General features: G+C 38.3%; 1 protein-coding gene across 2 annotated transcripts in view; it reads right to left on the bottom strand.

Annotated features, from left to right (window-relative positions):
* Positions 1-12,524, bottom strand: part of LOC139139834 (oxysterol-binding protein-related protein 11-like) — a 55,110-nt gene extending 42,586 nt beyond the window's left edge. The window contains exon 1 of one of the 2 annotated variants that reach the window (XM_070708770.1): positions 12,386-12,524. In XM_070708770.1, coding sequence (XP_070564871.1) covers positions 12,386-12,478 — 93 coding nt within the window. In that variant the 5' untranslated portion in view covers positions 12,479-12,524. Of the gene's footprint in view, positions 1-12,180 lie in introns of both variants that reach the window. The other variant, XM_070708771.1, reaches the window with a different exon arrangement.
* Positions 12,525-13,651: the final 1,127 nt, after the last annotated feature.

The raw sequence follows: 13,651 nt of genomic DNA, 5'->3' as shown, positions 1-13,651 counted from the left end.
GACCTGATAGTGACAGGGACCTGATGGTGACAGGGACCTTGTAGTGACAGGGACCTTGTAGTGACAGGGACCTGGTGGTGACAGGGACCTTGTGGTGACAGGGACCTGGTGATGACAGAGAAACGTGGCAGGAGGAGGGTTAAACAATGCCCCATCACTACATAACATTCAAATAAATCATTTTACAAAACATTCTAAAGTATGTCTATACAAATATAATACACACCCATATGCAGATAAAGCAAGAACATGAGTAAAATGCCTCTGCTACTACAGACCAGTAAGACTATACACACTCCTTTATCCTTTTTGATATTTTAAAAGGCCAGTAGCTGTAACTATTCACGATTTTTTTACTGATTTTGTTTAATTCTTACATCAACCATAATTTCTTGTTCTACTACCCAAATCATGTCGAGATGTTGTCTCCTTGTGCAGAAACTGCATTATTATTGATGAAAAGTGAATTCTACCAGCAGTCTGGACTAACATTCAAATGTGAACAATAACGGTGCACTTCACATACTGTATAGATAGCTGTGTTGACAAGCTATCCAGTAAGCATTCTAACATGCTTTGGGAAGTAGAACGATAAGTAAAATTGACACACAAAACAAAAATATGGTGAAAGAATCAGCAAAAAAGGCCCTTTAAACCAGTGACATTCAAAGCGGCCAATCACAATGTGACAAGTCTGCACTAAGCAATACAGTAATAAGGAAGTGTTGTATATAACGTTGAAATAACCTTCGTATATTGTGAATTTTCCATCATGGCTGTCAACAGCCGATAATTCAGTGTATTTTAATTGACTTACAGAACTGGTACTGATATTTGGATGCAAGTCCATGATGTGTATCTGCATCACTATGAAAATACACAGCTTCTGTGCACGTCTTCATGTACATTGATAAGCACTCCCTAAAATTCTTGTTATTAAAATCCCTCACGTTTACAGATGTACTGTACAGGACATATATACACAGTATGTACAATATTAAATCTATTAGTTCCACAGTATGTACGGTATATCTACATGTATACATGTAAGCATGGAAAGGAATGTGAAACAAATTGTATTTATTAGTGTGCCATGTGTACTGAAGACAGACATGTAAATGCATGAGGGGGTGAAGATTTGTAATTCATAAATGCATTATTGACAAGTACTTGTCATGAGTTCTGAAGGCTCTGCTTGCTACACTGTATGCTGTAACACTTTGCTGTACTATACTGTACCAAACTAAGATCTGTATATTCAGTAAAATTGTTATGTAGGTCATTTCCCCCACACTCATCATGACCTGAGTTCAATTAGTCTAGAACATTCCCAAGGTCACTGCCCTTGATGACCTCACAACCTTGAATTCAATTAGTCATGTTTGGAATGTTCTGGAAAGTTGATTAGTTGTGTAAGGGAGATAATTTTAGAACAGTAATTAGCATGTCAATAAAAGTTCTAGATTGTTCTTATATGCCTTTATAAAAGGGACGTGCTCAGCTTCCAGTCAGACTTGTGGGATCGTGTCTCTTGTGTGTTACTAAAACTCCAGCAGTAGTCATTCTCAAGACTTTTCAAGACCTTCACAGTCAACGCTGGATTTATACTGTGGACTTTGTGCAGCTGCAAGCCTGCAAGGACTGTTCATTCATTCAACTGACTGTTACAACTCTGAGACTGGAGCTTTGCCGTCCCAGCTGAGATAAGTAGTCTGTACACTTTTAAAGCTTGTACTCTATCCCTGACTTAGCAATTAGTTTTTTTTTCGTAATAAATTTTGTTTAAACGTTAACTGCTGAGTTCACCCTTTTGTTCGTTTTCTCTGCACGTAACAAATTGGGGGCTCGTCCGGGAGACGAATATTTTGAGCCGTTTGACAACATTTTGACAGCCTTTTCAAAACTACTGTATACTGTGAACTCAGCGAAATTCAATCATGGCGGAATTCAAGCCAGACGAATTTATGGATGACCTTGATCAGGACACATTTAATTCCCTCAGAAAAGACAACCTCATAGCACTGGCAAATTTCCTTAAAGTAGATGTCAAAAGATCTATGCGCAAGCGAGAAATTCAGTTCAAGATTGCAAAACATTTAGTTAATTCTGGCCATTTTGAGGAGTCTGCCTTAAAAGATTATGAGCCTGAGTCTTCCTTCGAACTCAAAAAATTAGAATTAGAAATACAGGCAGATTTGGAGCTTAAGAAATTGGAATTAGAAAAGGAAAAATTGCAAATGGAAGAAAGGGAAAGGCAGGAAAAATTACAAATGAAAGACAAAGAATTACAAATGAAAGACAAAGAATTACAAATGGAAGAAAGACAGAGAGAAAAGGAGAGAGAATTGGAAGAACATCGACTACAGTTAGAAATGAGACGTTTAGAGCTTGGACAATCAGGAAAATTCTTCCCTTCAGACAAGTTTGACATCACTAAGCATTTCAGGTTAGTTCCCCCTTTCCAAGAAAAGGATGTTGATAAATATTTCCTTCATTTTGAGAAAATTGCTCAGAGTCTGAATTGGCCTAAGGAGTCCTGGTCTATGCTTTTGCAGAGTGCTTTGGTGGGTAAAGCCAGAGAAATTTACATTCAGTTGTCAGTAGAGCAGGCTTCAAATTATGATTCTGTGAAGGAATTAATTCTCAAGGGCTATGAGTTGGTGCCTGAAGCTTACCGTCAGAAATTTAGGGATTGTGAGAAGGTGAAGGATCAAACTTATGTTGAATTGCTGAAGCTTACGTCAGAAATTTAGGGATTGTGAGAAGGTGAAGGATCAAACTTATGTTGAATTTGCTCGAACAAAAGAACAACTGTTTGATCGCTGGTGTTCTTCTGAAAAGGTCAGTCAGAATTATGACAAATTACGACAGCTTGTTTTGATTGAGGAATTTAAAAGGTGCATCCGGAGTGACATCAAGACGTTTATCAATGAACAAAAGGCAGATACATTGGAGGTTGCTGCACGTTTGGCCGATGATTATTCATTGACCCACAAATCTTCTTTCTCAGCAAACCATCCCAGTCCTTTTCATACAGAAACAATGCAGGTAAATTTAACTCGTCCTTTTCATCCAAGAATTTCTCAAAGGAGAGAAGGAAATCAAATGGTAACAGTTCACACAGTTCAAGTAACACTCCCACATCATCAGATCCCAAGTCTCAATCTCCTTCTGACAAACAGTTTGGTACACTTTCTTGTAATATTGTAAGAAAGACGGCCATTTAATGTCAGAGTGTTTCAAATTGAAAAGAAAACGTGAAGGTCAAAGTGGTCAAAGTGGATCTAAGCCCAACCGGCTTTATTTCTTCATCAACTCAATTAGAGTCTAATAATGTGTGCAACACATTTTCTGAGGTTAAACCCCTCTCATCCCCAATTAATGAGGTCAAGGTCAATTCTTCTCAAGATAGCATTATGGGTATTTTCGAACCATTTATTCATAATGGTTTTATATCACTTTCTAGTGATTTCTCTTCCGCTACCCCTGTCAAAATTTTAAGAGATACCGGGGCTTCCCAGTCTCTTTTGTTGGCAGATACCCTGCCGTTTTCTGAAAAGTCATTTCAGGTTCTAAAGTTCTTATTAAGGGGGTAGATTGTAATGACTACATTCCTGTTCCTCTCCATAATGTCTATTTGTCTTCGGACTTTGTTTCTGGACCTGTGGCTTTAGGTATTAGGCCTTTTTGCCTTTTGAAGGGATTCACCTTCTTCTTGGAAACGACCTTGCTGGGGACAAGGTCATTACTAATCCACTTGTGACTGATAATCCTAGTTTAGATCAGGATCCAGAGCCAATTGAACAAGAGATACCCGATTTATTTCCTTCATGTGCCATTACTCGAGCCATGTCAAAGAAAACTTCCGAGAATCAAAATACTCTCAAAAATAATGTCACAGATGTTGACTTAAAAGACACCTTTCTCAGTCAGGTGTTTGACACGGATCATTCCGTTATCCCTCGTGGATTTGAAACTTCCAGTAAAACTTCTGCTGACCAAAGTCAGACATTTTCTAGATCAAATCTCATTGCAGAACAACACAAAGACCCAGATATTTTGTCTTTGTTTGACAGGGTAGATGATGAAGGTAAAACTTCAGATAGCTCTGTTTCCTATTATACAAAATCTGGTATTCTCATGCGTAAATGGAGACCTCCAGATGTCTTGGTTGATGACGATTGGGCTATAAAACATCAAATTGTTGTTCCAAAGCCCTATCGTGCTGAAATATTGCGCCTAGCCCATGAAACCCCTGGGCTGGTCATTTGGGAGTAAGGAAAACTTATCACAAAATTCTCAGTCACTTTTATTGGCCTAATCTCAGGCAGGATGTAGCACATTTCTGTAAAACCTGTCACACATGTCAAATGGTAGGAAAGCCAAATCAGACCATTCCAAAGGCCCCTTTACAGCCAATTCCTGCATTTCAAGAACCATTTAGTAGGATACTAATAGACTGTGTTGGGCCCCTACCAAAAACAAGATCAGGAAATGAGTACATGCTGACAATTATGTGTACATCACATCAACTCGGTTCCCAGAAGCCATACCACTGAGAAATATAAAGACAAAGACTATAGTGAGAGCTTTAGTCAAAATTTTCACTTTATTTGGCCTCCCTAAATGTGTCCAGTCCGATCAAGGCTCCAACTTTATGTCTGGAATTTTTCAACAAGTAATGGATCAGCTAGGCATTAAACAGTATAGGTCATCCGCCTATCATCCAGAAAGTCAGGGTGCTCTTGAGCGATTTCATCAAACTTTGAAAAACATGATTAGGACTTACTGTTTTGACACAGAGAAGCAGTGGGATGAAGGAATTCATTTTTTGCTCTTTGCTGTTAGAGAGTCAATTCAGGAGTCTCTTGGTTTTAGCCCATTTGAGCTTGTATTTGGACATACAGTCCGTGGCCCACTTAAGCTCGTTAAAGAGAAATTCCTATCAGACGATGATGATTGTCTGAATATTTGCAATATGTGTCAGATTTTCGTACAAAACTCTCTAAAGCATGTGAATTAGCCAGAGAAAATCTTGAGTCATCTCAGCAGTCAATGAAAACCAAATACGATAAAAACACCTCAAAACGGAAGTTTGAACCAGGTCAAAAAGTTCTTGTTCTACTTCCAATTCCTGGCAAACCACTCCATGCTCGTTACTTTGGGCCATACCTAATTGATAAGAAATTGAGTGATTTAAATTACATCATAATAACACCTGACAGGCGAAAACAAAAACAGCTATGTCACATAAATATGCTTAAGCCATATTTGGATAGGGATAATCCTACTATAACTCAGCCTGTCAGTGCAGTCAGTTCAAACCATTATGAAGATAGTGATACTGAAACTGACTTGAGTGAAAATACTCTAAACTCAAAGCTGGGCTCGGTCAAGCTTCAGAACTCAGAAATCCTGGAGAAGCTGGAGTCTACAAAGTTGGCACACCTCCAGCCAGAACAACAACAACAGGTGAAAGAACTGCTCCACGAATATAAACACCTGTTTCAAGATGTTCCAACGAGGACAAACGTCATCTATCACGACGTTGATGTTGGGGACAGTAAGCCTGTAAAACAACATCCATACAGACTGAATCCAACAAAAGCAAAATATCTCCAGGAAGAAGTCAAATACCTGCTGGACAATGACTTTATTGAACCCAGTAAAAGTAACTGGAGTTCGCCGTGCATACTTGTTCCCAAATCAGACCACAGTTATCGTATGTGCACGGACTTTAGGAAGGTCAACACTTTAACAAAGACAGACACTTTCCCAATCCCGAGGATTGATGACTGCATCGACCGAGTGGGAAAAGCCAAGTATGTGACGAAATTTGACCTACTGAAGGGATTTTGGCAAGTCCCTCTGACGGATCGTGCTCGTGAAATATCCGCCTTTGTTACGCCAGACGGATTGTTCCAGTACAGGTGATGCCATTCGGAATGAAGAACTCTCCGGCAACGTTCCAACGGATGATCAACGACGTCATATCCGGGCTAGACGGGTGTGCAGCCTACGTTGACGACGTCGTCCTGTATAGTGACACCTGGGAGGAACACATCAAGCTCATGCGGAAGTTCTTTGAGAGACTGAGCAAAGCAATGTTGACTGTCAACCTTGCCAAATCTGAGTTTGGTTGGGCGAGGGTAACTTACCTCGGACATACTGTAGGACAGGGTGAGGTAAAACCTGTTGATGCCAAAATCAGTGCCATTTCAAGTTTTCCCATACCAAACTGCAAACGACAACTGATGCGCTTTCTCGGTATGGCTGGTTACTACCGAAAATTCTGTCCAAATTTCTCCACAATACTGAGCCTTTGACTAACTTACTTAAAAAGAAAGTAAAGTTTGTTTGGTCAGAGCAATGCCAACAGGCATTTGATACACTTAAAGCCATACTGCAAAGTGCCCCAGTGTTGTCTGCACCAGATTTCACTTTGCCATTCAAATTAGCTGTAGATGCTAGTGATACGGCTGCTGGTGCTGTTTTATTGCAAGAGGATAGTCATGGGGTAGATCATCCTGTTTGCTATTTTTCACGCAAATTTAACAAATCCCAGAGAAACTACTCTACAATTGAAAAAGAGTGTTTATCTTTGATATTAGCTTACAGCATTTTGAAGTTTATGTTACTTCTTCAAATCAGCCAATAGTGGTTTATATGATCACAACCCTCTTGTTTTTCTGCAGAAATTTAAAGGCAAAATCAGAGATTGCTAAGATGGAGTTTAATGTTACAGGAGTTTAATCTTGATATTAGACATATCAAAGGCAGAGACAATTTAATTGCAGACTGTCTCTCTCGTATTTAGAACTTATTGTTGTTCACACTTTTAAGATTACATTTGTAAAAGAAAGATTTTTCATTGAAAAATTTTCTTTTTGAAGAGGGGGTGTGTTTATGTAGGTCATTTCCCCCACACTCATCATGACCTGAGTTCAATAGTCTAGAACATTCCCAAGGTCACTGCCCTTGATGACCTCACAACCTTGAATTCAATTAGTCATGTTTGGAATGTTCTGGAAAGTTGATTAGTTGTGTAAGGGAGATAATTTTAGAACTGTAATTAGCATGTCAATAAAAGTTCTAGATTGTTCTTATATGCCTTTATAAAAGGGACGCGCCAGCTTCCAGTCAGACTTTTGGGATCGTGTCTCTTGTGTGTTACTATAAACTCCAGCAGTAGTCATTCTCAAGACTTTTCAAGACCTTCACAGTCAACGCTGGATTTATACTGTGGACTTTGTGCAGCTGCAAGCCTGCAAGGACTGTTCATTCATTCAACTGACTGTTACAACTCTGAGACTGGAGCTTTGCCGTCCCAGCTGAGATAAGTAGTCTGTACACTTTTAAAGCTTGTACTCTATCCCTGACTTAGCAATTAGTTTTTTTTCGTAATAAATTTTGTTTAAACGTTAACTGCTGAGTTCACCCTTTTGTTCGTTTTCTCTGCACGTAAAATGTATACCTACAGCATACAGAGTAGAAATACACTGTAGTCTGAGATTATTTGTTTTTCTGCTGAGATAAATCCTTTGACTTGGTAATTATTAATACCAGGACAGATGGGAATAATGATGTCCTTTGTCGGGGATTTCGTACAGAACAAAGTTCAACTGAGGTAATCTCTTTGTCCCTTGTTTTGAATATATCCTCATCCTTACTCTACTGGCACTGAAAGCCTTGGAGACAGAGTCTGTATGGAGCAACATCAACTGATGTCACTTGTCAAACAATTTATGAACCCTGACATGCTGAATTATGGTTGACATGATATAGCCTAGGATCCTATTCGTCCGCTTGCCTCCGTACCTCCTCCGGGAGTGGGTCGGAGGTACGGAGGAAAGCGGACGAATAGGATTCTAGGCTGACATGATATGATGTTCAAGCAGGCCAATAGTAATATCACTTCAAGAATAAAATAGTGCTTCATTGCAAGTATAGAAACTCAAAATTCAAAACTGCAATAGATGCATCTGTAGTTTTGAGATGATATAATACAATATTGAAAAATTTTATTGACTAAACTAGTATCTTGCATCCATAAATTCTTCAAATTGTATGTCTTTGGTTTTGTAATACAAAAGCAATACTGCATCAAAAGCAGTACTGCATCAATTGATTTTCAATTGATTTTCAATATTTTTGTGATAAAGTCATACGATATAATGAATCAGTACATGCAAGAAGTGGGAAGAGTAAAAATTTATCAATGAATTACTATATGCTCTGCCACCTATTATGCCAACAAGGAACAGTCAATAATTTCAGCTATCAACATGTTTAAAGTTCTGTATATTGTAAACTGAAGTGAAAGATTTATATGCTTCATGAAAATCCTATGCTCTGTGTACTGGCATACTGTATATGTGTATGCTTCTTGCTTAGTTTAAATATTGGTAATTTTAAAAGAATAACTTTCTGGTCTGTGGTCTCAATTCCTTTGATTACTTTTATCTTGTTCAAAACAAACATATATTGAAAGTCAGGAACTTTTCTCATCAGCTATGCAACTCTAAAACCATCAGTTTGGTGTTCCAATGCTCACTACATCATCATAATATGGATTATTTCACACATGTTTACATATTTCACATACAAACCTTCAATCTTGGTAGACAGACTGTAAAAACATTTGCCACACGAGCTACATGTTAAAACACAAAGACATATCAAGTACAGTGTGTGTTTGGCGAAACGATACATGATGCATGTATAATGTCCAGGTACAATTAATGTGCACCCTGTACCGTAGTGAAGAATATCATCTGTGACTAACAATAACATACATGTACTTTAACATTGGACATCAGAATTGTTTTACTATTTCAAAGCAATATCATAATTGCTTAACAGTTAGCACAATTTGCATAAAACTGTCCAACATTATTATTAACACTACTATTGATAACTGCAATCATCAAAACTGCTTTACTTTCTATCCGGGAAAAAATGTACATGTACTTAGAAATAGCTACCTGCAGTTTTATTCTAAATTTGGGACATAATAGTCTACATATCATGTAAATATACAACCCTCCTAGTGAAAGATCAAGAAAAGTGACTTTTACAGATAGATTACTCATAAAAATATATATACACTGGTGCTATTTTTAGCAAAATATATATTACAAATTGGTGCCTCAGGCAAAAGAACCATTTCCAAGAAGAAAGCCTAATGGCTTCTCTGTACTGCAAGGTAATATGCTTCAATACATTTGCTTTGTAATAATTTGGAGTAATTTTTCATTCCAAGTCATAAACATGATTTATAGTGATGCAATATCATCATGTGTTCTGTGAATGTCTGTACAGCAAAAACAATTTTGTGAGATCAAAACAGCCAGTCAGGAAATCATTACCTTCAGAGCAAATCCTTGTTAACATGATGCATATTTTGGTTAATCTTGACAGCCAACCAAGAAAGTATGACTTTTAATAACAATTGACAGGAGATGTACATCTTTATACATCATAGGATACACTTGACTTATATTGATGACGTCACAATTGTAATACAGGTACTATTTTTCTGTCATTTGTTGGTTACCTCATATCCATGTGGTTTCGGGTTTCGTGGCTTTTCAGCAGAGACCATGTCTGCACACATGCTATAGTTTTCTTTAATCAGCCGTATGGATATTGTATGAAGTTTTGAGAATTAAAACCTCTGCCTGCTGTGCCATCAACATCATACTAAAGGTTCTATGCACTTTTTACAGTGTCTGTCAAAAGCAAACCCTGTACAAACTACAATTTTGCTATTTGCAAAGTTATTCCAGAATTACAACTAGCATCTGAAAACATACTTAATGAAACATAGTGCTTGCTTTCTGAATGCTGGACAGATAAAACCTGATATCTTCTGACGGCACACATAAATGTCTTTGTACATTGAAATCTAACCTATAACAGAAGCTACAATACAATTGTATATGACAGATAGTGTTAAGACATATCAGAATGGTTCAAAATGCAACCATGGCTTGAAAATCCATTGAATCACAGAAAGGAACGACTCTTATTGTGTACTGATGGAAACAGAGTATGATGGTTGAAATTAGGTTACGGTACAAGGCAAATGACAAATACAGTATCTGGGATCAGCTGTCATTGAGTCAGCACATTTAGCAAATATTTATCATATTTTTTTCTCAATAAAATTGTTATTAAAATACAATCCTGATCAGCATATTTTCCAAAATATTATCATCTCATGGAGGGATACTTCATCGTATCTCATTTTTGTACAGATACCAGTTTTCAGTATGCCTAGACTGATGTATAAGTTCAAAAGGAAATCAGTTTGATGTCAGACATAGTCTTTTAGTATTGAACTTGAAAATCACATACCAGTATATGTCCTACTGTAAGGCCAATACTGGTACTGACTCACTCAACACAAGTTATACATCAAGTTCAACAGACAACAGTAAATGAGGGAAATCATTTTAAAATTCAATCTTTTCATCATCTTGCCATATGCAAAGCCTCAAAGGTACAACTATGCCCTATCACTATGAAGCATTATTGTAGTCAATATTTCTTTTCCTCTGGAAGAAAGCCTGTCATGACAACATTGTTGATAATCATCACACGGAAAACTGGACTAAGTTCTGTCTGGTGTATGTTGGAAATAGCCGTTCAATTTCAAAGTGGTGCCACGTTCCGCAGTCAAATCACGACAACAAATACATGATTGCTTTGCAACAGATAATAAACACTTTTTCAACTGTTTGTATGATGGGTTCAGGGTTACTCTACCTCATTATTTGGAATAGAGTAACCTTGATGGGTTGAACTTTCAATGTGTGAATGTGTTCATATAATGTATGTCTTCTAATATATATTATGTGCAGAACACGCCCAAGTTTAATATGATCAAATTCCTATCTACCTGCATATTATGAACAGATCAAATTATATGAATTTGTAACTTTTCCATTCACTCTCATCAATATAACTTGACCGTACATAACTGGATACTATTGTTAAGAATGTAATGATAGAAACTCTATCATTCACACTTTACTGGGTGAAGTCTGTGTATGTGGTTTATTGTATATTTTACAATATTCTTAATGAGATATAAATGTGTTTCCTGTTAATGGGCAATCAAAACTTGCCCAAAGTGGTCAAACAAACACTATTTTATCTATTCCTGTGAAGGAATTACTGAATTTTGGCATTGCTTTGGGTCACATGCTGCAAAACATAAACATTTCCCTAGCCCATTTACTTGAGACATGTCATCTACAGTGCATATGTTTTTATTTTGGGACAGTTATATGTGATCTCAAAAACTGCTAAACTTGCTTTACCATTTGTCCATTCTACATTCTTTTGGAGTGTTTGTCATTTATACATTGTACAGGTCACTTTCAATCTGTATGCTGTACAGCACGTTAAGTAAATTACATCAAATCATGCAGGTTGTGGTACCTCCATGATCAAATACAAACTTCCAAGATTACAGTTATGTGTTTGTTACTGAGTTCTACTAAAGGTCCATGCAGCAAGTATTGGGCAAGACTACAGCATGCAGGTTGGATCTACTTTGAACATAAACTGCATTTGCAAAGTTTTAACTCTAGTAAAGTCGCAGATTTTGTGGATATTGAATCATCCCACTGCCCTGGCCCTGTAATGTCAACACAACGTTCCATGTTCAAATGCACCACAGTCGCTTGTGAATAGTGTGCCGGTGTTCTGTTATTTAGCCTGTCCTCCTTGTGCCCTAGGTACATTTACTGCAGCTGCTACCAGGGTACAAGTATTTGTTTCCCCTCTACTACACAAACATCACAGCGTACATCACCGCACCTTTGAGGAGTACGGGTCGGCCGACATACACCTGATCTCAAGCGACTGTGAACTGTATAAAGTGCTATCGAGGTAAGAAACCCACCTTTGCCTTGCTCACACTGTGTTTATGCCATTATGGCCATGGAGTTCAATTTCTACTTCAATTTTGTGACTGACCTGTGAAATCTGAATCACAGCAAGTGCAATCGGCCTGTTCAAATACAGTGACTGATAGCCGTTGATCAACGAAAGGCTTTGTACGGTTCATGTTCATGAGGGGGGTTCATTAGTCAACAGACAATAATTTTAATTGGAGAAGGGGTTCACCCTGCCTGAGATAAACACTGCCGGAAGTTAGCTCAACTTTACCTTCGGGTACATTCGAATGAATCGAGTCGATGGACAGAACGTCGAACTATCCACACCTCCATAACCTGGCAGAGAAGCACACATTACGGGGATGAATGGGGAAAGATGTTGACCAAGGCCGATGATAAACAAACAGGAGTTCTTTAAGGCTGGGATACTGCGAGCGATCGCTATCCCACGAGCAGGGTATAGAGTTATGTCCTACCTTTGCCCGCTTCATTACTTCTTTCAGATGGGCTTTTTCTGCTTCCGTCAGACCGGTAGTCAAATTGGAGATATCCTTCCCAGGTTCAACCATATTGGCTATGACGTCATCCGATCAGGTGACTGGGTGTCGCAGCGTGATTTCACGGGATAACGCGTGAATTACGTGACGGGAGTCGAGGGGAGTGTCCATGCGTTCGTTATTTGTATGTTTATATAAGATGTGACGCGAAGAACATGTAGATCACACAATTGTAATAAGACGTAAATGAAAAAGTGAATAAGTTTAAAAACCAGGAAATACATCTGATGAATAAAGAAATTCACACAGATAATTATCCCATATGAAAGGGGAAACGGTCTACCTGTTCGTTGCATGTTAATAATCATATTGCGGCATCCTTCTCCGGACATGGGCCGGATCAGTGATGAGGTCCGGTCATAGCATAGGAGGGGGCGCCTCAGGAAGAATAATAAAAAGTGAATACAAAAATATATACCAACAAACAACATAAGCTTACGGAAAGGGAAAACTAAATACACCAAAAGCAAACAAACAATAAACAAGTTAGCAAGTGAATAAATAAAAAACATAGGCCTACATACATACATACATACATACATACATACATACATACATACATACATACATACATACATACATACATACAAAAACAAAATTACAGTTAACGTATAGAGGAGGATCATTCCGCAGTTTGATGATTGCAATTGTTTTCCTATGCTGTTTGTCCGTTTGTTTCTTTTGTGTTTACTTAGGGAGCGTTCAGTTTTTACGGCCTGGGGGGGGCGGCAAAATCTTGTTGCCTGTGTTCAAAAAAATATAGACCCCCCCCTGCATTTTTCGTGAAAAAAAGATGACCCCCCCTTTGTCAGACGAAAAAATTTGATGACCCCCCCCCCCCCCCCCCCCCCGCTGAACAATAACCAAAAACCCATATGTCAAATTTACCCGCATGGTTTGGATTTGAACTACGGTACGCAGCGCACTTTATTCGTGTAGCAGAGATGCCAGTGCACAAACTTCTCAGCCACATCCATGAAACGTCTGTTACTTAGGACGACTGTAAGGCAATTTTTTTCATAGACAACTTATGTCCATGGACATTGTATAAAGTAAACTTTATTGGAGTGGTTCGCCAAAGGCAGCCCTCCGGTTAAGAGGGTCATGGGCCATTACGTAAAGTCAACTTTATTCTAGTGGGCCACCAAAGGTGGCCTGCCGGTAAAGAGGGTCGATCATGGCTAT

The sequence above is a fragment of the Ptychodera flava genome, chromosome 9 (genome assembly GCF_041260155.1).
Source record: "Ptychodera flava strain L36383 chromosome 9, AS_Pfla_20210202, whole genome shotgun sequence".
Classification (NCBI taxonomy): domain Eukaryota; kingdom Metazoa; phylum Hemichordata; class Enteropneusta; family Ptychoderidae; genus Ptychodera; species Ptychodera flava.
Note: the sequence above shows the minus strand (reverse complement) of the source record. Positions and strands in the feature narration are given on the sequence as shown.